The 25,204-nt window shown below is 47.7% G+C and overlaps 1 protein-coding gene across 1 annotated transcript; it reads right to left on the bottom strand.

Annotated features, from left to right (window-relative positions):
- Positions 1-927: 927 nt before the first annotated feature.
- Positions 928-25,204, bottom strand: TKTL1 (transketolase like 1). The gene is made up of 12 exons (XM_030933514.1): positions 24,953-25,204; positions 20,950-21,047; positions 19,373-19,564; positions 19,162-19,289; positions 17,629-17,822; positions 15,114-15,278; positions 9,752-9,908; positions 7,362-7,492; positions 5,317-5,400; positions 3,051-3,147; positions 2,777-2,896; positions 928-1,749 (listed from the first exon to the last, which is right to left on the bottom strand). The coding sequence occupies exons 1-12, from the start codon at positions 25,034-25,036 to the stop codon at positions 1,577-1,579; spliced, it is 1,623 nt and encodes a 540-aa protein (XP_030789374.1). The 5' UTR covers positions 25,037-25,204; the 3' UTR covers positions 928-1,576.

Here is a 25,204-nt window from a genome sequence, read left to right as displayed (position 1 = left end):
AGGGCAGGAGTAGGAAAAGCTCCTGAGGACTCCAAGCCCCAGGCCAGTACTTCCATCTCTATCCCGCACATTCTGGAACAACTCCTCAGTCACACTGGTCATGACACCAAAGATCTCTGACCACGTAATTTGGGCAAAATAAGTAATGTGCTGGGCATGGTGGCTCACGCCTATAATTCCAACCCCAGCACCTTGGGAGGTCCAGGCGTAAGGATCACTTGAGGCTAGGAGTTTGAGACCAGCCTGGGCAACATAGTAAGACCCTGTCTCAAAACAAAAGCAAAGCCAAAACAGGAATGTGACACAGCAGACACATCTAGTAGAATTTTAAATCTAGTTTTGAAGCTCAGGTTCATCTTTTTCTGGCTGATTCTAGCCACACACTTAAAAAAATTTTTTCGAGGTGGAGTCTTGCTCTGTTGTCCAGGCTGGAGTACAATGGCAGGATCTCAGCTCACTGCAACCTCCGCCTCCTGGGTTCAAACAATTCTCCTGCCTCAGCCTCCTGAGTAGTTGGGATTATAGGTGCGCACCACCATGCCTGGCTAATTTTTGTATTTTTTAGTAGAGAGGGGGTTTCACCATGTTGTCCAGGCTGGTCTTTGAACTCCTGACCTCAGGTGATCCACCTGCCTTGGCCTCCCAAAGTGCTGGGATTACAGGTGTGAGTTACTGCACCTGCCCTCTAGCCACATACTTTATGTGCTTATAGCTGACAGCAAGGCATCAGCTCAGGGACAGCTTTTCAGGCCATGTGTTGTTCTTGAGCAAGTGCTTCCTCTGCAGCCCGTTATTCTTTCCCAGGTTTACTGGTGGGGGCCACGGCTCATTCTCCTTCTGGTTTAGATAAAAGCTCTTTCCTTATTTAGGAACTGACCACTGAGGAACTGATTCATACAGAAGGCACGTGCTGAATAAAGCAGCTGCTTTTGAAATGCTTTATTAACATTGACTTGAACAGTACAGTGTGGAGACCTTCATCACAAGCAGTACAGGACATCCTAACAAGCTTTCGCTGCTGCCTGACAGCCTCTCAACTGTGGAGGGAAGATTAAGGCAAACAGTGAAGGGAATTCCAGGGTGGCTGCAGGTGGCATGGCACAGAATTCCAAGGTGGGAACAGCAGTAGGTGTCATGGTGTTATTGTGCTGTGGAACCTAGGCTACTGCAATCTATACTTCAATTCACATTTTCTTTACTCATGAAGGAAACACACTGAAAAAACTATTACCTCTACCAGTTACGAAGGAAACACTTTTGAAGAATTGATGACCTCTACCACTTATCTATAGTCTTATCAGAAAACTTACTATCAGGTGGTTGTTTTGTTACCTATTTTTTTCACTTAAAGTTGTGTAACTCCCTTTAATGATTCAAAAATTACAGTGGTACTTGCATCCGCAGTCACCGTTTAAAGGATAAGTAGTTAGCTTGAATTTCCGAACTAGTGATGAAAGAAGGTGTTAACTGGCTTTGTTTTTAAGAAACAAAGCCTGACAGTATAGATTTAAATGGGGTTTTGGAACAAACACAAACAAAGGGTAAAGAGGCCAAAAGAAAAAAGCTAACAGCTATTTTAGTTCAACAAGATGCATTTTACGGCCACTATGATATGTCTGGCACTAATTCCATACATATCCAGCAATTCCTCGGACTTCCCACTCTGGGGCACTCCTGACACTGCCAGTGAATGAACCTGAATGTCAGGATCCATGGAGACGGCCGCACAGACAGCTTCCCCGATGCCACCTGGGAAAACAAGGATGTTAGGCCCTTTCGTGAAAGCAGCTCCTCAGCCTTAAAGCCTCACCACATAGAGGCCTTTGAATGCGTGGGAGGCACTTCTCAGTATGCCCCTTGTGGGACCAGGGGAAGGCTGGGGCAGGATTCTTTGTTCCTGCCCTGGTGGATCCCGCCCTGCATCGTTTCCCTGTCATCAACCTCAGGTGTGAGGGCAACTGTGTGTTGGGTCCCAGGAGTCCTTCAAGAGAATCAGGCACCACTTGTGCAGGCTCAGGGCCCCTGCCGCGTGGACACATGATGCTTTCCTTGCAACACATCATCTGTCCCACCTAACCTTTCCAGGCGCAAACACTCCCCAGTCCCTTCTCCCTGACACACTGTTTTTCTGCACTTGCTGTGTTCTCTGCTTGCAAGGCACTATTCCTGCTTCTTTCATCAGGGCACACTTTTTTTTTTTTTTTTTTGAGGCAGAGTCTTACTCTTTCCCAAGCTGGAGTGCAATGGTATGATCTCAGCTCACTGCAACCTCCACCTCCTGGGTTCAAGTGATTCTCCTGCCTCCACCTCCCAAGTAGCTGGGACTACAGGTGTGCACCACCACACCCACCTAATTTTTGTATTTTTAGTAGAGCTGGGGTTTCACCATGTTGACCAGGCTGGCCTCAAGCGATCTACCTGCCTCAGCCTCCCAAAGCACTGGGATGACAGGTGGGAGCCACCATGCCTGGCCTGGGGCATACTATTCATCATTCCAAACCTAAAGACACAGTGATGCTTTTCATGATGCCTCGCTTGCCTGCAATAGCCACTCCTCTGTGTTGCCACTGACCCGACCTGGTGACCGGGCACTGTGCACTCTGTTGGGGACACACAGATGTGGATGAGCGTGGCCCCACGCTTAGTGAACACCAAACAACAAAGGCATGCTGGGTGAGAGGTAGACTATAGGTGATGCCTGAGAGCATGCCACGTGGCCAATCAAGGAAAACAAAAACACCAAACCTTCCAAAGCATTCCCAATGCCCACACACACCTTGCGGGTAGTGATCCTCCACTGTAATGATCCGGCCCTCTGTGGCTTTTGCACTGGAGATGATGGTGGTGACATCCAGAGGTTTAATGGTAAACAGGTCGATGACACGGATAAAAATATCTGCAAAACAGCAAAAACCAGCTTGGTACAAGAAACAGACTTAGCTAACTAACATGCAGGGATAAAAATAAAAAGAGCACTCAGGGCATAGGAGGTAGCTGAAGTCCTACCTCTTCCCAGTTTGAACTTCAATGCTCAGACTCAACCAACTGACCTTGTTTCAAAAGCTCATCAGCAGCTGCTAAGGCTTCATACACAGTAATTCCAGCTCCAATAACTGTGACCTTGTCACTGACACAGTGGCGGAGGACCTGGTATAGTGCCAGCAAAACAGAACACCGTGGTTACTACACAGAATGCATCTCCAAGTGGAAGGCACTTTGCTATGCTGCTATCCTCCAATTCTAACAATTTCACTCCTTAATAATTTGCTACTAAAAAAATCAGATGCATTTACGAGCCAGGACACATACTTTTTGATAGACAATTACACTGCTCCAGCTGTCCTGGAGCATAGATATGCCACATACCCATCAGGAGTCTGGTTTGAGAGCTCACTATCGCACGCAAATATTGGACTCCAATGACTAACACGTTAATGGGAACACTCTGGGCACTGGAAACACGCTCAGTGCTAAGATCTTGTGTGCCTGAGCTCTGAGAACCCTCACAGCCTCCCTGTAAGATCTGTTCAGTGGCACAACCATTCTGCAGCTGAGGAAAGCAAATCTCAAAGCAGGAGGAAGTGGCCCAGGGCAGGGCTGGGACCCACAGCCAGGCGGGGCTGACATCAAAGCCCTCGCTCTCAGTAACATACTATTCTGCAAGCGAAGACAGAGTTCCTGGGCTTCTTTCATAGTTTAGTTGCCTCCAAAGCTACCCATCGGAGGCATCTGGAATTATTCTCCACTTCCTCTCTGTATAGGTTTCCCTGTAGCTTAAGAACCATTGCTGATAGTACAGATAGGGTTTCTGAGCCACCCCATTCTTTGAGGATGCCCTGGCCTCTTAAAATACATATACACGCATGCACACATATTCATGTCCTCTTTGCAAAGCCCAGCCCTCTAACGATCCATGCCATGCATGTTATCACACACATTTAACTCACATCCTTTATTAGCAGTAAATTTACTTGCTTTTGTCAGGACAGGAAAATTATTAGAAAAAAGATTACAGAAATAAGCAAGCTCTGCAAACCATGTGAATGTCAAGAGACCCTCCCCATAGAAACAGAACCTGTAGTTAACACCAAAGGTGAACACTGACTTTTCTATTCGGTGGCGTTTCCCAGCTATCTCATGACACACAGTGGACAGTTCTGGAAACGTCTGCTTTATGGCAGCACTCTGGCCATTCTGAGCACTTGCAACTGTGAATTCTGGAGCAGCCTAGTCCTTAGCAACCAAATCGGATGTTACCTGCTGCTCTTTCAAGAGTGGCTATGGGCAAACCTTTCTATACAGTACGATCCCAAGTGTGTAAAATATACATATATGTCTAGAACAAAGACAGGAAGGAAGGAAGCATGCCAAAATGTCTGCAAGCTCCACTCCGTAGGTGATGAGCAGTCACTTATTTTCTCCATAGAGGTTTCTGGTTTTCCCCATGCATGGCCCTGACAGGCAGGCTGAGCAGGGGATGGTCAGTGTGGTAGGTAGGCCTGGGGAGATTGGGCTCACCACTCAGGCCTGGATTCTGGTCTTGGTACTCACAAGCTGTAAACCCTTCAGTAAGACACTTAACTTCTCCAATCCTCATCTAAAGATAGGGCTGATAACCTAACTTCTCAGAGCTTTTGCGAGAATACCAGAGATCATGTTCCCTTTTATTCCTGGTCTCAGATCTGTAAAATCTGAACCTAACAGATTATTCATTTCAAGTGATTTCTACTATTTTTTGTCTTGTTTTGTTGTTAGAGACAGGGTCTTACTCTGTCACCCAGGCTGGAGTACAGTGGTGCAATCCATCATAGCTCACTGCTGCCTTGAATTCTGCGCTCCCCTATCCTGTTTCCGCAGCTTCCTGAGTAGCTGACACCACAGGTGCATGCCACCATACCCAGTTAATTTTAAAAATTTTGTAGCGATGGTTGGAATCTCACTATGTTGCCCAGGCTGCTCTGGAATTCCTGGCCTCAAGCAATCTTCCCACCTTGGCCTCCCAAAGTGCTGGCTTCTGTTTTGTTTAGGTTGCGGCCAAGATAAATTACAGCCACGATGCTCAAGTGGCTTCATGTTATTATCTTTGAGCTCAACAACAAAAGACTCCATTTGGAAAGCAGAGAAGATCAGGCTAAGCTGAAGTTCATAGAATGTTCCTTCCCAAGGAAAAGCAGGTAAAGGTCACAATTGTTTTTCAAAAAAGTGACAGCAAAGAAAGGATGATGTCTCAACCCTGAAGATACCTGGTGATAGATTCAGAAGTGTTCTTTTTACAGGAGATGATACTGAATAATGCTGGAGCGCTGAAGCCCTTACCTTGGCCTGTCCGATCTCAAAGCGTTCCTGTGGGGTGTAAATAACCATAGTTTCTGGTCGGGTGGTCCGAATGAAGCATATCCCCTAGGACATAAATGGAGCCATGGTTTAGAAAAGCAAACAATGAATTTCCAACAACAGACATTGAAAGAAGTGAGCGAGGGGTGTGAGCAGGACAGCTCTTTTTACTAAAACTGTAGGCTTTGGAGCACGGGGTGACCATATACAGCCAGTGGACGACACGTCCCAGCAGGGCCCTGGGGCTGCCCTGAAGGACAAGCTCCCCGTGCCATCACACCAATCCCCTTGGAAGATTCCCCAATACTCACTGACTTGTTCTGTCTGCACAGAACATTAACTCACAGCAGGAGCACTGACTCACATTGACTAGAAAGCCCAGAAAAGAATGTTAAAACATTAACTTTTGCCACAATAGCTTGTAATGCTTCATCCTTAGAAAGACCATAAACATCTATCTGAATACAAGATGACTCGCCCCTTTTCCGATCAGATGTAAATACATTTTTATGACCAATTTGAGCACATAAACATTCACCAGTATAAATGAACACTCGTATGTCTAAAGTATTTGTTAATTTACATACATATTAATGGATGCATTATAAACGAATATAGCAAGAAACGTCACTACTGTTCATTCATACGCCATGACCCATCTTTATTCAGTGTCTTCACCGAGGCATAACTCAGCTGCAGTGAAATGCATACATCTTAAGTTCAGCACTTCCTGAATGCTGCATCCACTGTGGAGCCCTCATCCAAGCCCAGCAGCGTTTCCGCCAGCACAGCCCTTGTGCCTCTTTCCAGTCAGTCTCCACCCACTAAGAAGCAACCTCTACTCTAATTTCTATCACCTAATGTTGTTTTGCGCCTCTCTTGACCTTTCTAGAAATGAAATCCTATAGCATGTGTGAAATCACAGAACAATCTCTAAGATAAACTAATTTTAAAGGTATACAATTGGCCAGGTGCGGTGGCTCATGCCTGTAATCCCAACACTTTGGGAGGCCAAGGCAGGTAGATCGGTTCAGGCCAGGAATTTTTAGACTAGCCTGGCCAACATGGTGAACCCCATCTCTCCACCAAAATACAAAAATCAGCCGGCCGTGGTGGAGCCGACCTCTAGTCCCAGCTACTCAGGAGGCTGAGGCGGGAGAACCTGGGAGGCGGAGGCAGAGGCTGCAGAGAACCGAGATCATGTCACTGCACTCCAGCCTGGGTGACAGAGTGAAACTGTCTCAAAAAAACAAAAAAACAAAAAAAAAAAAGAAAGAAAGAAAGAAAAGTACATAGTAATATGTAAAGTGGGAACCCGCTTATATTAAAAAAAAAAAAAAAAATCAAAGAAACACCCATGAGTGCTTGGAAAGGGAACATACAGTCCCCACCCCAACTGTGCCAGGGGTTACCTGTATGGGGCATGGGTGAGGTACAGGGTGGCAAGCGGAGCCTGCTGAGTGTTAGCAGGACAGGCTGGAAATATCAAGACCACACTGCCTGTCTCCCGTGCAGCTAGGTTCTAAACAGGAATTTGATTCTGTCCATCTGATGCCCTTGCATGAGGTCCCACACACTCTTGGCACCCTAAGCTGTTCCAAAGGCAAGCCAGGGCCAGGGAACACGGATTCGTCTGTAGTGGCTTCTTCACCTCTGGCTGCAGCCACTGGGGGCTAACACTATAGTCTGGGACTCTGCCTGGGGCTTGCTCCTGCAGCTTCTTAAGCACCCTTTGTTAAACACCTTCTCCTGCTTACAATACCCAGAATGGTCCCTGCATCTTCTGCTGAGCCCTGACTGAGACAGGCTGTCAGGTTCTGTTCAGTATCCTGTACTGTTTGACTCTTTTACAAAGCAAATGTGTTTGTGTGTATAATCACCTGTTTTTTATAAAAAATTCTATCACCAAATTTTCTAAAATGAATTATCACTTTTTTGCTGAGAAAAAAAGTCCAATCATCAGTATGAAACTAGTAGCAGAGTCCAGAAGCATTTTCTGTCTGAAACTAGTGTCCCCTCAAAAATACCTTGGTATTGGCCGCCAGAGAAACAGCATGCTCTGTGGAGACAGCATCAGTTGGGTAGAAGATCGTGCACTTGGGAATGGTTCGGAACATGGCTATATCCTCCAGGGCCATCTGGGAAGCACCGTCTTCACCTGAGAGAACCACAGCCCGATGAAAACATGAGCATAACCCCATTAGGAACCTGCCCTCCACGCACTTCTAGCTCTGAAGAAGCAATTATTCCTATTGCCACTGGATGTCCCAAATTCTAGCAGAGCCCCATAAATGGTCCTACTGCATCCTTGTAACTCATTTACATTGTGTTCTTGCACGCCTGTCTCCCTTGAGATCACACTGTGACGCCTCGGGTTAGGCTCCCAGTTGACGTTTCAGATGTCTCTCCAAGCTACTGTCCACAATGGCTGAGAATTGGCCTGAGTTTGGCCTGCTAAGCCTCTGAACCCATGCTCTTTAGGAAGGTCCTCAGGCTTTGTTCTACCTTTTCTGCTCTACCTTTTATACATCCAGAGACCGGGTTTTACATACCAAAGTGGTCTTTTTCATTTCTCCAGGCCTTCCAAGTAGTTAACACACCTTTAAGGCACATTGAGGGTGCTACAGGGTACTTTAGGGTATATGTGGGAACGCAGTTTCTGGCCAGAAATGTGAGAGAAATCTTATTGTGCACTGGGTGGCTTAGCTCCTCTCAGGTAGGAAGGGGACTGTCACCATGCACACTGCCTTGCCTAGGACCACTGTCTAACCTCAACAGCCCAGCTTTTTTTTTTTTTTAAATTAACTTATTATTTTGAGACAGAGTCTCGCTCTGTTGCCCAGGCTTGAGTGCACTGGGCGATCTCAGCTCACTGCAACCTCCACCTCCCAGGTTTAAGTGATTCTCCTGCCTCAGCCTACCAAGTAGCTGGGATTACAGTCATGTGCCAACATGCCTGGCTAAGTTTTGTATTTTCAGTAGAGACAGGGTTTCACCATATTGATCAGGGTGGTCTCGAAATCCTGACCTCAGGTGATCCACCTGCCTCGGCCTCCCAAAGTGCTGGGATTACAGGTGTGAGCCACTTCCTGGCTTTTTTTTTTTTTTTTTTTTTTTTTTTGGACAAAATCTCTATCGCCAGGCTGGAGTGCAATGGTGTGATCTTGGCTCACTGCAGCCTCTGCCTCCTGGGTTCAAGCAATTCTCCTGTCTCAGCATCCTGAGTAGCTGGAATACAGGTGCGCGCCACCACACCTAAGTTTTCTAATTTTAGTAGAGATGGGGTTTCACCAAGTGCTGGGATTACAGGCATGAGCCACTGCGCCCAGCCTTTCAGTTCTTCTTTGGATGGAACCTAGCGCCACTTTCTCCATGCGACTATTTCAAAACTGACACTGAACACAGCCACACGTGGGCTCAAGGACCTAGGCCCCTCTGCCCCTGCAACACTACCGCGCCTCCTCTCCCTGGCCACCACCTGTGCCTCCAGCTTCACCCAGACAGCCGTGACTCCAGCTCCATCTAGAGCCATCTTGTCCAGCCTCATTCTCCCATGGAGTCCCTGAGATGGCTCCCCAATGTGCACCTCTGGCATTCTAGAAGTGTGTGCAGCCATATCTACTGAGCCCATCTGCCTGCCACAGGCACGCCAGCTGGCTCATCTTCCCATGTCATTTCTGTCATTCATGAAAATGACTCCCTGACGTTTCCCAAGTGAGGAATCCTGGAGATCGGTGTGTTTTGCTCTTCACACCATCGCAGAGTGCTCCATCTGTTAGGAGGCACACTCACCTCTCTCTTCACTCTTAGACCCCCTCCCCACCCCATGGCTTTCTCCCACCTTGCACACCTTCTTTCAATCCCCTCTCCGGCTTTCCGTTGCCTGTGGTTTCCTTCTAGCCCACCTGCCAGGTGAATACTATTCTGAGAAGGGCGTGTTTGTAAGAGTTCCTGCCTTGTGTCATGCTCTAGCGTTCTCGCTGCCCTAGGCAGGAAGGAGGGAGTGGTGGTCCCAGCCCCCCTCCCACCTGAGCAGGCTGTGCAGCCAGCCAGAATGCTCCTTGTCCTCTGTGATGCTGTTCACCTTCAGTTAGATTGCAACCACAGCGAGGGCAGAAAAGGCTCTATGACTCTGCCAGTCCTGTCCATAACCTGCACACAGCTCAACACACAAGGGGCACTCAGGATAGGCAACTGTTTCTCACTGTCTGAAACAACAGTACCACCGAGAGATGCACTTCAAAAGTTGCCCTGAGTGTCTGACACTTTTAAAGAACAATATGGCTCTTTCAAGAAAAAGACTTGAATAATCAAACTTCATGGAACCATAAGGAAATTCATGGTTTAACCAATCACATGCTTATCTTTCTCTGTGAAGGAGGAAGGCTATCAAGATGATGGCATTTAGAACCCTTACCAACAGATACCCCACAGTGGGAACCAATAATGTTGATGTTGCTCTCAGACAGGCCTCCTATACGGATCTGATCAAATGCTCGAGTCAGAAAGGCAGCAAAGGTGCTAGCAAAAGCAATGGTCCGTCCACGGGAGGCACAGCCCAGCGCCACGCTCACCTGCAACACAGAGAACATGAATCAGAACATCCCTGGATACTGCCCCCACGATAACCCCCATTCTGCACCTGGTGAACTGCTCTGAAATTCTAGCATGCGTCCTTCCCACGCCCCTCTTTCCTCAAACCCTGGGCACCCGTCTGTCCCTCCTGCTCAGATGGTGCCCTCAGCTCATAGCTCCTAGGAAGCAAGAGATGAGTCTCTCCTGCCTGCCCTCCTGGTGCTCGCAGTTTTCCAGGGTCCACGCCCTGACAGGACATCCTGAATGCATCCTGTTCCTTTCTCACAGGGGTCCCCAGCCATGCAGCTCCTCCTCCCCTCTTGTGCTACCTCCCTTTCTCTTGGATCATTCCGTTTCCATTCAGGCGTGTGCCAGCACCTGTTACCTGCACACCCCATCTCTGCCTTGTCCTGCCTTCACATATGTGCTCTCCTTCACAGCAAACTTCTCAAAACTTGCCTAGAGTCATTGCCCTTCCTTCTCATTTTCCACGTTCTTCCCAGCCAACTTCATCTAGGCTACCATCCCCACAAGGTACCTCGAAGCCACAAAACCAAGAGGCTGCCTGACCTTGGCTGGCCTGTGACTTGACTTGGCCCCTTATCTCAAGACATTTCCTCCTCTCGGTTTCTGCAGTGTGGCAGTGGCCCCGTGCTGTCGCCTCATGGGCGCTGCTGGGGCAAGTCCTCAGGGCCCTGCGGCATCCTTGGGAAGTCGCATCTGGCCCAATGCTCCCCTGATCTGCATACTGGTAATGAACCCCACTTTACATTGCCATTCCTCACCCCACTTCCCCAGAAGTCTGGGCTCAAATACCCCAGTAGGCTTCAAACTAGAATACAAACCTCTCTGGGGCTACACACGGGCTTTCCAAAGGGGATGTGGCTGTGGGTGTTACACTCAAGATCCCAAACTCCACATCAACTCTTGTCTACATTCATCTGTCAAAAGGAGGGTCCATGCTTCCCTTCCACAGTCTTTTTATTTTTATTTTTTGACAGGGTCTTGCTTTGTCACCTAGGCTGGGGTGCAGTGGCACAATCTTGGCTCACTGCAACCTCCGCCTCCCAGGTTCAAGCGATTCTCCTGCCTCTGCCTCCCGAGTAGCTGGGATTACAGGCACCTGCCACCATATCCGCCTAATTTTTGTATTTTCAGTAGGGACGAGATTTCACCATATTGGTCAGGGGGGTCTCGAACTCCTAACCTTAGGTGATCCACCCGCCTCGGCTGGCCTCCCAAAGTTCTGGGATTACGGGTGTGAACCACTGCCCCAGGTCTCCCACTGTCTCTTTTAACAATCACCTCCTAGCAACCTGATCCCCAAAGGGCATGCTCTCAGTCACCTGACTCTTATAGGGGGATCATCCTGGAGTGAAGAACCTCCAGACCCAAGCAAAAAGGACAGTTTGAAATAACTCCGCTGGCGGAGAGAAAGCAAAGAACTTCATTAATGCAACTGTCAACTCTGCAAATAATCTTTATAAACAACTTTACATGAAAGATCAGTATGTGATTTTTTTGGCTTATAACTGGGAAGGAATTCAAAGAATTGAGTGACATTCCTCCAACAAAACTTCCCTTCCCATCTACTTATTCATGTAAGGTTTCGTAGCACATCATTAAAATGAAAAACAGGAACAGAATCTGTTCTCAATGCTATCACATTCAAATTACAAGTATATTCATCCACTAACATACTAGCTAATAATAATAAAAACTCTATCTCAGTCCAGGAAAAAAACAACCTAATGCTCAGAGACCTATAATTTTTTTTAAAAAGCTCTCAATTTATATGCATATTTTTGTTGCAGAGAAAAATGACAGGACAATCAATCAAAGGCTTTCATGCATAAAGATATATTGGGGAAATGAATGGAATGGAAATTGGAAATCAAGTAGAAAAAGGGATTTAATTTCTGACAAAGAGAAGTGGCTTAGCATGAATTTTTTTTTTTTTTTTAATTAGAGACCAGGTCTCACTATGTTGTTGAGGTTGGTCTTGAACTCTTTCTTTTTTTAAATGGAGTCTCGCTATGTTGCCCAGGCTGGAGTGCAGTGGCACGATCTCAGCTCACTGCAAGCTCCGCCTCCCGGGTTCACACCATTCTCCTGCCTCAGCCTCCCGAGTAGCTGGGACTACAGGCGCCCGCCACCATGCCTGGCTAATTTTTTTTTTATTATTATTTTTATTTTTATTAGAGACAGGGTTTCACCATGTTAGCCAAGACTGTCTCAATCTCCTGACCTCATGATCCGCCCGCCTCGGCCTCCCAAAGTGCTGGGATTACAGGCATGAGCCATCACGCCCAGCCTGGTCTTGAACTCTTGAACTCCAGCAATCCTCCAGCTTCACCCTCCCAAAGTGCTGGGATTACAGGTGAGCCACTATGCCCAGCCAGTGTCATCTTTAACGGCATGATTTGAGTATTAAAATATCAAAACTATCAATATATGAACAACTACGTCCTTTGCAACTATTTACATTTGTGATTAAAAATTTAGATGTGGCCAGGCATGGTGGCTCATGCTCATAGTCCCAGCTCCTCAAGAGGCCGAGGCCAGAGGATCCCTTGAGCCCAGGAGTTTAGGCTGTGGTGAGCCATGACTAATTCCACTGCATTCCAACCTGGCTGACAGAGCAAGACTCCATCTCTACAAAAAACAAAAATAAAAAAATGATGTTAGCTTAAAAACTACGCCAAGGGATATGTAGTTTAGAAAACTGCTAGCGGTGTGGAGCAGCCACATGTGAAAATGACTGACTGATCTACTGCCCAGCCATCTGATACCACTGTCTCCCCTCCGTACATCTAACAGGTGCCCCAACCCCCTAGGCCGACACAGAGCTCCTTCCTGCTGGTGCCCCCCAGTCCATTTCTCCCCCAGTCTTGTCAATTTCAAGAGGTGACACCACCTTCCCCCAGGTGCTGTCGCCCACACTCAAGTGCCAGCCTTGGTTCCTGTCCTGACACCTGCTGTTGGCATCCTGCTGGCTCTCCTGCCAAGGCAATATGTGACAAGTCTGCTTCCCTCCGACTCCACAGCTACTGCCCTGGTCCAAGTCACCCTCTCCTTCTCCTCCCTTTCCTACGTGAAGCCATTCTTCACTCTTCAGAGTTTTGGAAAATGCAGGCTGTTGCTTTCCTGCTTAAAGCCCTCCAGTTGCTTCCCAGCAAACTGCAAGAGAACCACAGATACTGAACAGGGCCTCTATAAGAGCCCGTATGACCTGGGCCCTGGAGACCCTTCTGTGTTCACCATGCTTCTACCACTTGGCCTTCCCTCTGCACTCCAAACATCCCAAGCCTGGGCCTGCTCACCTTTTCTTTACAACTTTTTTCCAACTATGAGAACATATCAGCAAGCACGGAGAAGACTACATGGCTGTGTGCTGAGGGAATCAGTGAGGTGGGGAGCAAACTTTTTGACAGGAGCATCAATCCAGAAAATTATAGATTGCATTGTTTTCCATTCAAAATGAAAATAGCTTAATGAGCCAGGCTCGGGCACTCACGCCTATAATCCCAGCACTTTGGGAGGCCGAGGCAGGTAGATTACCTGAGGTCAGGAGTTGGAGACCAGCCTGACCAACATGGTGAAACCCTGTCTCTACTAAAAATACAAAAATTAGCCAGGCGTGGTGGCGCATGTCTGTAATCCCAGCTACTTGGGAGGCTGAGGCAAGGGAATCGCTTGAACCTGGGAGGCAGAGGTTGCAGTGAGCTGAGATCGTGCCACTGCACTCCAGCCTTGATGACAAAGAGAGAGACAAACTCCATCTTGAAAAAACAAAAAACAACAGAAAAACCAAATGGCCCAGCAGAGCATGGGGAGCTGTGGGGGTACCCATCTCAACAGGGGTGCTTTTTGGCTTCAGTCAACTGGCGTCAGGAGGGAATGCCACCCTGTGGTAGCAGTTCTTCCCATTTTTCAAAAGAATCCAGAAATGTGTATTCTATATAAGACCTCCTGATTCTTCTTTTTTGAGATGGGGTCTCGCTGTTTCACAGGCTGGAAGGCAGTGGTACACTGCAGCATTAAAGTCCCAGGATCAAGCATCCCCCTGCTTCAAGAGTCCCGAGTAGCTTGGACTGCAGGCTTGTGCCACCACACCTATAATCTGATTTTTAAATGCTGGCAACTAATTTTTAAAAAATTTAAAACACTGACCAGGCGCGGTGGCTCATGTCTGTAATCCCAGCACTTTGGGAGGCTGAGGTGGGCGGATCACGAGGTCAGGAGATCGAGACCATGCTGGCTAACACAGTGAAACCCCGTCTCTACCAAAAAAATACAAAAAAATTAGCAAGGTGTAGTGGCGGGCGCCTGTAGTCCCAGCTATTCGGGAGGCTGAGGCAGAAGAATGGCATGAACCCAGGAGGCGGAACTTGCAGTGAGCCGAGCACTCCACTCCAGCCTGGGCGACAGAGCGAGACTTCGTCTCAAAAAAAAATTCTTTTAACTACTACTTGTTCCACATAAAGTCACTGGTGGTCACATAAGACCTGCTGGCCTGTGGTTTTCTGGCATAATGACAGGAGATGGGCAACATCTATGACGCACAGAGCTTTAGAGTTCAAAGGGTTTACTGGCAGTAACTCCTTCCTCTCTTGAGAGAGGTGTGCTTGTGTGCATGTGCTTGAGATACTCGCTGCATTAGTACCACTCTGGGGAGAGACTGAGGCACAGATAAGCAGAATGGCTTTGCCTAAGGCACCAGCTCTAAGTATTGATATTCTTGTGATTGCAGTAAGTACAACATTTGCAATTCTGTGATATATTAGGCCCCTCTACAGTGGAGAGAAAGAAATTGCATTCCCTGTGACTCCTCAACCAATGTGCCTCTGGGTGGTTGCAGAATTGGGCAGAAGGAGCTACTAGGGAGCCTGGGATGCTTCAGGCCCAGAGCCCTGGGTTCAGATGGTTCTAGGCTCAGAGGACCCACTGTCTGTGGCCTTGGGCCTGCTGCCCTCAGCCAACTTGGAGAGGGTGCCCAGAGAGTGCCGAGTAGTCTATTACGGCCCTCGTAGCAGACCTAGAAGCTACCTCTCAGACTCTACCTGGCTACTTGCCTCCTGTTTCCCTAGAATTTTTTTTCTAGTCCTTTTGCTTTCATAAATGGAAAGAAAAACTAGCACAGGCTGGGCCTCCTGTGTCCAGTGGGCAATTGTAAGAAGCCCTGAGAGACACTACACACTCACCATGTTTTGCTCAGCCATAAAGCATTCGATGAAACGCTCAGGGTACTCTTTGTTGAATATCTCAGAGAAGGTAGAGTACTTGGTGTCACCATCCAGCACAATGACTCTGTCGTTTGCATAGCCCAGCTTAGCCAGAGCCAAACCACATGCTCTCCGGGTAGCTATCTAGAAGAAAGAATCAGGTGGTAGAGTTTCTTCAAATGCATTTAGAAGGAATGACTACAGAAGGAAGGTACCATATCGTAGAATGACAAATTATCATCTATCTTGAAGAAAGTAAATTCGTGACTCACCAAAAATTTCCTTTAATGTCATAAACATGGATTACTAGCCAATCTTAAATCCATACTAAATAGCTGATGTGGCACCCAAGTTTTTCTCAAATTGTGTTCTTTTTAGTTAACACCCCCCCCAACCCCCACTTCCTAAGCAGGTAAACACTCCACAGCTCAGGAGTGAGATTTCCGACATCAATGGTTCTCATTATATTTTTTCAAATTACTTGGCCAGGTGTGGTGGCTCACACCTGTAATCCCAGCATTTTGGGAGACTGAGGCAGGTGGACCACCTGAGGTCAGGAGTTCGAGACCAGCCTGGCTAACAAGGTGAAAGCCCGTCTGTACTAAAATACAAAATTAGCTGGGCATGATGGCGAATGCCTATAATCCCAGCTACTTGGGAGGCTGGGGCAGAAGAATCACTTGAACCCAGGAGGCAGAGGTTGCAGTGAGCCAAGCACTCCAGCCTGGGTGACTGAGCGAGACTCCATCTCCAAAAAAAAAAAAAAAAAAAAAAAAAAAGTTGAATTTTATGAATTGCTTTTGTTTAGTGTGTATGATGATCACACTTCCCCTCCTCCTTTGACCTAATACTAGAACATCTCCTGGCATGAGTCATCTGCATTACTAATTTGAGCTCACTGATTCACTTAACTTTTTAAATGTACTAATGAAGTTGAGATGGGTTAATGTTCTATTTAGAATTCTTATCTTGCTATTCACAAATAAAGTTGCTCTACCGTTTTCTTTAGGCTAGCTTTGTCACATTTTCGCCTCATAAATAAATCGCGATGACATTTTCATCTTCCTCCGTATTTGGAAAAATGTGAAACAGTTTAGAAATTACTTTTTTCATGAAGGTTAAAAATGAGTCACTCTTATATAACCTGGTGAGCCTGGAGCTTTGGGGGATAGCCCTTGGATAGTTTTCTCCATTTTTTCTAGGGCTATTGATCCATTTAAGTTTTTTATACCTCTTTTAGTCAACTTTGATATTTTATGTATTCCTAAAAATGCTCCCCCCCCTTCCCATGTTTTCATACCAATTATACAACTATGGCGTTACAAAGTTTTCTAAAAAAAAATTTTTTTTTTTTTTGAGACAGTCTCGCTCTGTTGCGCAGGCTGGAGTGCAGTGGCCCAGTCATAGCTCACTATCCCCTCAAACTCCTGGGCTCAGGTGATCCTCCTGCCTCAGTCTCCAGAGTAGCTGGAATCACATTATGGCCTGGCTAATTTTTAAACTGTATGTAGAGATGGGGTCTTACTACTTTGCCCAGGCTAGTCTTGAACTCCTGGGCTCAAGTGGTCTTCCTGCCTTGGCCTCCTAATAGTGCTGGGATTACAGGTGTGAGCCACTGTGCCTGGCCACCCCTTTGTTGATACACCTTTTTCTTTCTTCTGGTTTTTATCTTCTGATTTCTCAAGTATTCAAAATTCATTTATTTTTAACCCTCATTACCAGGCTAAGAAAACACAAACAACACTCAAAATTTCTCCAAATAAAGAAGGGTCAGAAAGTGTGTCCTTCCTCCCTAGGCTCGCCATCTTACTTCCTCCAGGCCATAGAGAACTCGCCTATGTCAGGTCTGCTATACCAGAAGGCAGGATGTAAACATGCTAAAAACCAAAAGGACTTGATATTCAGAGTTTTGTGCATAATTTTATTCCTTTTTGAGGTTTCTGATGAATTGGCCTGCTCCTGTGTAATTCAGAGAGTAAGTTCAAAAGATCAGCCCGCCTAGGACCAGTATTCTTAGTGGAGATACAGAATTGTAGCAGTTTCGTGCACAAACCAAAGTTAGGAAGCGATAAAAAGGCACACCACACCAGGAGTTAATACATAGCAATGGGCCAATCAGAAATTCAGACGCACACGTGAAAGCCAAAAATAAAAATCAGACCTAATAAAAGAGAAGGGGGGCTAGGAGTGGTGAAGGATCAAGCACCTACTGGGTGCAATGTCCACTACTCTGATGCTGGGTGCACTGAAAGCCCAGACCTCACCGCTACACAAAATCTATCCATGTGACAGAACTGCACTTTGTACCCCTAAATCTATTTTTTTAAAATGGCAAACCTCTCTTTATTGCTTATAAACTGTTATATGTTACTCTAATAATTAATTCGTCCGTGGAGACCAGAATAAATGAAGAATCCTATGTATATATGAACAACATTAGAGAACAAAGCAGTTGACATACCTTATTTATTCAATTATCCACCTTTCTGCCTACCTTGTCACCAACTCTGTAATCAGGTGGAGAGATCATCCTTACATCTGTGATGTTGACTTCAGGTGAGTCCTCAATGGGGAGCTGTGGGTCAAGACTCCTGCTGGTCTCTATCTGGCTCTCAATTAATTTGATAATGGCATCTGCTCTTTCTCTTGGCATTGGCTTTCCATGCCAACTTTCTGCATCCTCGATACCTGTAACGAAACAAATAAAAGGCATCCATCCATAAATATTTAATGAGTGCCTATGAGGTCACCTGAAAAACAGACCCTGATGAAAAAGACGTCACCCAAGGACTCACAGGAGGAACACCTGGCACGGAGGGCCTGGGATGCTGCTGCAGCCAGAAAGAACACCTTGGATAAAGGCCTTGAGGCTTTCTGTTTTGAGACAGGGGTCTCACGCTATGACTCCTCCCCAAGCTGGAGTGCAGCAGGTGGTCATAACTCACCACAGCTTCCAACTCCTTGGGCTCGAGTGATCCTCCCACCTCCGCCTCCTAAGTCGCTGGGATTATAAGTGCAAGCCACTGCACCTAGCTATGCCCCTGAGGGCCACTGGTGAGTGGAAGGGAGAATGATGATAAGGCTGGAGAGACAGGAAGGGCAGACCATGGAGGGTGGGTCTTGTGGGTATGAGAAGTTTGAGTTTTATCTAAACCAAGATTGCAAACCATTGAAGGGTTTGGAGTGGGGAAAGTGATCAGATCCATTATAGAAAGATCACTGTGGTGGCAGTGTAGAGACTGGTGCGGAGGCAGGCCAGCTGGAACTTTGGGAGAGATGATGGGTGTGGCAACAGCCATGGTAGCAGAGACGGGGAGGAGTGAATGGGTCCAAGATATGTAATCTAGGGGACTGGGTGTATGTGTGGGCCTATGACGGGGAGGCAGAGGCAAGGCCAAAACCCAGGGTCCTGCCGGGAGCACACTGGCAAAATAAGTTACTGAACGGAGGGTACCAGAGTAAAACTATATTTTCGGTAGGAGTCACAGAACGGTTTTATTCTAAAATGTCTATAGTCTTAAAAAAAATCCAGGAACCACACTCTTTGTAATGAGTTAAATTGAGATAAACAGTTTCAGCTGTCAGCCTTGAAATGTGATAGTTGGTGATTCCAAGCTCCCTTCTTCCCCAACTCCCAGGGTTCTTCCAGAAAAGTGTGGACCTAGGCACGTGTTTAAGTATGCACTCTTATTTCTGCACCTGCTCATACACACAGCACACTTTCTGATTCTACTAACCACAGAGATTGTTCCCCGTCAGTCCTCCAATGGGCTGTACTCCTAGCCACTCCCTCGTGCAGATAGTACATCACTGTCCACCTCCTAGGGCTTTTGATGTCCCCTCCTACGCTAAGCAGACACTAGCTAGTGAAAATAAGAGAGCAGGAGCCTCCAGCATATACTCCAGGCAGAATTGCTATTCACTAAATGAGTCATCTTCCTAGGCCCATCTAAGCCTCTCCCCGCCTCTGCTGCTGAGCGGACAGATGCTTTTAACAACCAAGAGCAAGAGGAAAGCGCTTGCTTACTTGGTGTGCCCCGGCCCTTGAAGGTCTTGGCCACCACAGCAGTGGGCTTGTGCTTCACCTGAGAGGCCTGCCAGAACACCTGGCACAGCGCCTCCACGTCCCGGCCATCCACCACGTAAGTGTTCCACCTGCCAACAGAGGAGCAGGCTGGGTTACAAGAGATGAAGGGGGCAGGACAGAATAGAAATCAAACACAAGAGAATACAGTTACCCGAAGGCTTCGCAGCGCCTCTGATAGATGTCTATGCAGTGCTCGGCGGGCAATGCACCACTGTGTCCCAGGCGGTTCACATCAAAGATCGCCACCAGATTGTCCAGACCGTAGTAGGAAGCAAAGGCCATTGCCTCCCAGACAGAGCCTTCTGAGGACTCGCCGTCACTCATGAGGCAGAACACCCGGTAGCTGGAGCAAGACAAGAGAGGTTTAGGACTCTGTGGGGGCTCATCTGGGCCAACCAAGCAAATGCGTTTCAGGAGGAGAAATGGAAGCAATTGGAGCAGCTGCTCCGGACCATCCACTTCCCACAATTTCCGTCATCAACTCTGCCCCAGCCCAGCAGCTAAGGAAGCCGAGCTTGAAGAGCCTGGGGCTCACAAACAGGCTTTGCCTCTGGCTAGTTTTCTCTTTCTAACTGTAAAGGAACTTTTAGGTTCTTCTGCCACATTTCCTTATCAATAAGCAAACAGGGCCAGAGGGGAAGGGGAGGAAAGTAGCACCCTTAAGTTCCCCAAACATTTACACATTCATTTTCCTGGTAAGTTCCCTTTTAAAGCACTGCCATCTTCTAATTGGTTTTTTTTTTTTTTTTTTTTTTTTTTTTGAGACAGGAGTGTCTGTCACCCAGGCTGGAGTGCAATGGCATGATCTTGGCTCACTGCAACCTCCACCTCCCGGGTTCAAGTGACTCTCCTGCCTACAGGCCCACGCCACCACGCCCAGCTAGTTTTTGAATTTTTTAGTAGAGAGGGGGTTTTGCCATGTTGACCAGGCTGGTCTCGAACTCCTGACCTCAAGTGATCCGCCCACCTCGGCCTCCCAAAGTGCTGGGATTACAGGCATGCGTCACCAACCCCAGCCACCACTTTCTAGTTCTGTTCTTACAACTTATTTACGATAATCACAATCAAAACACCCCACTTGGAAACGTGTTCTGCTGTGAAGTAAATTCCTCCACAACCAACGATGTGAGTGTTCCCATCAAGAAAACACACCCGGCCAGGCACAGTGGCTCACACCTGTAATCCCAGCACTTTGGGAGGCCAAGGCAGGCGGATCACTTGAGGTCTGGAGTTTGAGACCAGCCTGGCCAACATGGCGAAACCCCATCTCTACTAAAAATACAAAAATTACCTGGGCATGGTGGTGCATGCCTGTAATCCCAGCTACTCAGGAGGCTAAGGCAGGAGAATCACTTGAAACTGAGAGGCAGAGATTGCAGTGAGCTGAGATCGTGCCATTGCACTCCAGCCTGGCCACAGAGTGAGACTCAGTCTCAAAAACAAACCACACATCCCAGACCCCACTAAAGTGCTGGAAGTTTTTAAAAAAGCTATAGAACAGAAAGGCAACAGCAGCTGAAACCTTTCAACAGACCTATGGGATAGGAAGCGGGGCAGCCGCCCGAGGAGGGGAGAAGGCACAGGGAAGCCTTTCAGAGGGGTCACCACGGGATGTGATGGGGACTAGCCCTTTAGGGCTCTCCACCTCACGGAGATAGGTGGCTGTCCCCTGAGACTCTAGGAAGGGGGACGCAGGGCAGTTAAATGGCTTCTGGGTAAGAGCCTTACCTGGCCCGATCGAAGTACTTGCCAGTATATGCCATTCCACATGCAACTCCCAGTCCTTGTCCAAGCCATCCTGTTGCCACATCCACAAACGACAGTCTCTGTAAGAGAAGGCACCCAGGGAACCCTGATGCAGCTGCAGGACATGTTATCAGGTGGACTCACGCACTGAGTGCAGGCTGCTCCTGTCAGCTGTGCAGCAGTGTTCCATCCAAACGGCCCCTCCCGCCCCGCTGGGTGAATTCCTCTTCCCCACACCCATATGTACCCCAAGCTTCCGATCAACGTTACAAGTGGACAGTGGGTCAAGCCCAGGGCTCAGCCTGGGCTGGAAACTCAGGTGACTAAGGTGGCGAAGACATCCACTGTCCCTGCCCAGGGAGTCAATAGCTAATCCATACAGTATGGCAAAGGTGGCTGGAGCCTAAGTGCAAAGCAGAAAACGTAAAGTATGATTTTTGCCATTTTCCCATGGCCTTTCGCGGTCATGTACAAATCAGATGTTCAATCCTATGGAGGATATGGATTCTTAAACAAAAAGCAGACTATTCTGGTTCCCTGGTTTATAAAACTCAGGTCAACTGAGATCTTACAAGTGGTCATCTAGAAGTGCCCATGCTACAAATGAATCCCTTTCTACTAGCATTTACCCCATCCCCAACGTTCTGTTTGCAGGCACAGGGCCATCACTATCCCAAGCAGAAAATGTGGCCCTCTGTGGGCCACAAGGTCAGGCCAAAGAGCTGCTCCACTGACTGGAGAGGCCCAACTTGCAAGCATACTGAATTTACCCAACAGCTTCTGCAGCCACCGTTTCGACCTGGTCTTCAACATCCCTTGTCTCTGTCACCGCAGTGGCCTCCCAGCCTCCCGCACAGCCATTCTCAATCTAGCCACCAGGGGGAGGCTGTTAAAACTGAAGTTGACCGATCACATCTCTGTTAACTTTCCAAGGTCTTCCGACCTCTGACCAAGTAGAGCTCAACTTTTTGCACCTGTCTGCCCACCCCAGTCCCCATCACCTCCATTTCTCCCTCCCACTGCTCCGGCACCCTGGCCTCCTTGCTGTTCCTTGAACACAGTGGGCATACACCTGCCTCAGGGCCTTAGCACTCATGGCACCCACTAGTGGAGTGCTTGTGCCTGGATGTGGGCACAGCTCACTCTCCTGCCTCTTCCAAATCCCTACACAAGCGTCAGCACTGAGGTCTTTCTGGACCATTCTTTTTCAACCAGTGCCTCCTACCTCCTCCACTTTTACTTGATCCCAGATGCTTGGCCCCACCTGACACTCCATCTATTGACTTACAAGTTTGTTTCCTGCCTGTCACCCTCCTCTGCTCAAATGTCAGTGCCTTTCCAGCAGAGAAGAGCAGGGTCATCACTACTGTAGATGGATGGATGGTATTTATGATTCTCAGATCTCCTGCTTCTTGCCTCCTACCCTCTGCTACTCCCTGGGTACTCTTGACCTTCTCCGGCATTCTCTGCATGCTTTGTGCCCATCAGAGACTCCCTTTTGGTTCTGCATTACCAGCCCAGCACAACTGTTCCACTCAACTCAAGTCTCTTTTGACTATGTCTCCAGTCACGTCTCCCTTCCTATGGCATCCACCACACTCACGTAACAAGCTCTGGCTCCCAGTCGCCTTGCATGCCCTTGGAAGTCCTACAAAATAATGGACCGAGCCGGGGCTCAGCAGTACAGACCAACTCTGCTTCCCTCTAGCTGTGAAGTGTGAGGCCAGCGGGCCCATCTCAAAGACAGTATCGGTGCAATGGAGACCAGAGACCCCTTAGGTGACAGGAGGTTAAGAGTAAAGTGAGGATAGATTGAGAAAATGGTGAGGCATCAGTATGATGCCTGTTATGGCAGAAGTGCTCCCACGTGGGTGTCTTTCTTAAGAACCCTTATGCTGTGGGGGTAGACAATTCAGGGAGGTGAAAGGCTGGAATACAGATCTGCTCTGCCTGGAGGATGGCTGTTTGTCCTGTCCCCAGGCAAACCACAATGGACTAATGCTTCACGTGTTTTCTCTTTTGTTTCCATTTAATCTACCAGCTAAATCTGATGAACACACAAATTCTGGCAGCTGAACAGTGCCTGGTGTGCTGCTGCCCAATAGAAAGCCTCTTCATCCCCTAAGGCCAATGGCTCTGATAGCTGTTACATGACTAGACCTTTTTTTTTTTTTTTTTTTTTTTTTTGAGACAGGGTCTTGCTCTCTGTCTCCCAGGCTCAAGTGATCCTCCCACCTTAGCCTCCTGAGTAGCTGCAGGCGTGCATTACCATGCCCAGCTAATTTTCGTATTTTTTGTAGAGATTGGGGTCTTGCTACGTTGCCTAGGCCGATCTCAAGAGATCCTCCTGCCAGAGCCTCCCAAAGCACTGGTGTGAGCCACTGTACCCAGCCTTTCCTTATTTTAAACCAGAAATCTAAACACCCATATTGCATTTATACATTAATTTTTTTTTTTCAATTTTCATTGTAAAGGGGGCTGGAAGTGGTGGCTTGTTGCTTGTAATCCCAGCACTTTGGGAAGCAGAGGTGGGCGCTCGGGCCCAGGAGTTTGAGGCCAGCCTGGGCAACACAGTGAGACCCTGTCTCTACAAAAAATACAAAAATTAGCCGGTCGTGGAGGCGCATGCCTGTAATCCCATCTACTCAAGAGGCTGAAGTGGGAAGACTGCTTGAGGCCAGGTGGTCAGGGGTGCATTTTGCAGAGACTGAGCCACTGCACTCAAGCCTGGGCAAAAGCGAGACTCTATCTCCCCCCAAAAATAAAGAAAAAAAAAGTAAAAAAAGTTCAAGTTTACAGACAATGTTTAAAGACTAGCACAATGGATTCCTTCTTGTATACTGCTTACCTCCAATAACCAACTAAAAGCAATGGAAGGCATTTACTTCCTCTCTCTCTCCCCACATGCGTGTACACATGTAAATTCTATTTATTTTTTGCCAAACCGTTTTGACATTATGGTTCAGACACCAAGACAAGGGTCACAATTATGAACTTTAGGCACCTCAACTACGCCCAGTTTTTGTCTTTACTTTCCACTGTGCTAATCTGACATTTCTATTTAGACACAGTACTCTACCCAGCCAGAGTTTTTTTTTTCTTTTGAGATGGAGTCTCGCTCTATCGCCCAGGCTGGAGTGCAGTGGCACGATCTCAGCTCACTGTAACCTCTGCCTCCCAGGTTCAAACAATTCTTGTGCCTCAGCCTGCCAAAAAGCTGAGATTAGAGGCATGTGCTACCACGCCCAGCTAATTTATTTATTTATTTATTTATTTTTAAGTAGAGACGGAGTTTTGCTATGTTGACCACGCTGGTCTCGAACTCCTGGCCTCCAGTGATCCGCTCACCTCAGTCTTCCAAAGTGCTGGGATTACAGGCGTGAACCACTGCGCCCGGCCCTTAGCCAGGTTTTAATTTGTTTCGGGACACAGTGTACTTTGAGATGGCATCAAACCAGCCACACAGATTGACCTTAAGGTTTTTTCTTTCCTATCCCCCAACATCATGAGGTGGCTGGTATTGCGCCCAATCTAATGAGAAGTGCCCCATCAGTTTCAGGTCAGATCTGCAGAAACATAGAAGAAGAGGAAGCTGACTGACAGGGGTGGGATGTCCCTCCCAGTTACGCTCAATTTCCCCCAGGCTCAGTGAGTGGGATTCACTGAGGCTGCCTGCCTCTGCTCAGGCAGCACAGAGGGTGGGAGCAGCATAACCCTGCCACGGAGGAAGCTTTCATGCTAAGTGGGGCGCGGTAGGGTATGACCAAAGGAAAGGTAGGACAGCCAGCTCTCCCAAGCCACCCTTCCTACCATGCCATCACAGGGCTCCAAGTGGCCCTCACTGGAACACTAAAGCTTTAAGACGCAAAAAAAGAACCAAAATGATAAACGAGGCCCATTTCAGGTCTTGTTCCCACATGGTGGCTGTTCAAACTGGGCTTAACCAGCAAGCACCACAGCAGCCCTGGGCTCCCCACTGGCATACCTTTGCGAGGACAAATCGGTCGTTGTCCGGATTCTCTGGATCTGACTGCTTGTACCTCATGATGTAGAAGAACAGCACAGACATGATCTCGGCAGAACTGCTACAGGATGTAGGGTGGCTGAAAGACAGACATGACACTGGTCATTTCTCACAGCAACTGACTTCCTAACACATGACCTTGGCACATGGTCTCCTCATAGAAGCAGTCATTTCTCCCAGCCCAGGAAGAATCCAACCAAGGGTGACGAATGC

The sequence above is a fragment of the Rhinopithecus roxellana genome, chromosome 7, assembly GCF_007565055.1.
Source record: "Rhinopithecus roxellana isolate Shanxi Qingling chromosome 7, ASM756505v1, whole genome shotgun sequence".
In the NCBI taxonomy this organism is placed as follows: domain Eukaryota; kingdom Metazoa; phylum Chordata; class Mammalia; order Primates; family Cercopithecidae; genus Rhinopithecus; species Rhinopithecus roxellana.
This window is presented reverse-complemented; position numbering and strand designations above follow the sequence as displayed.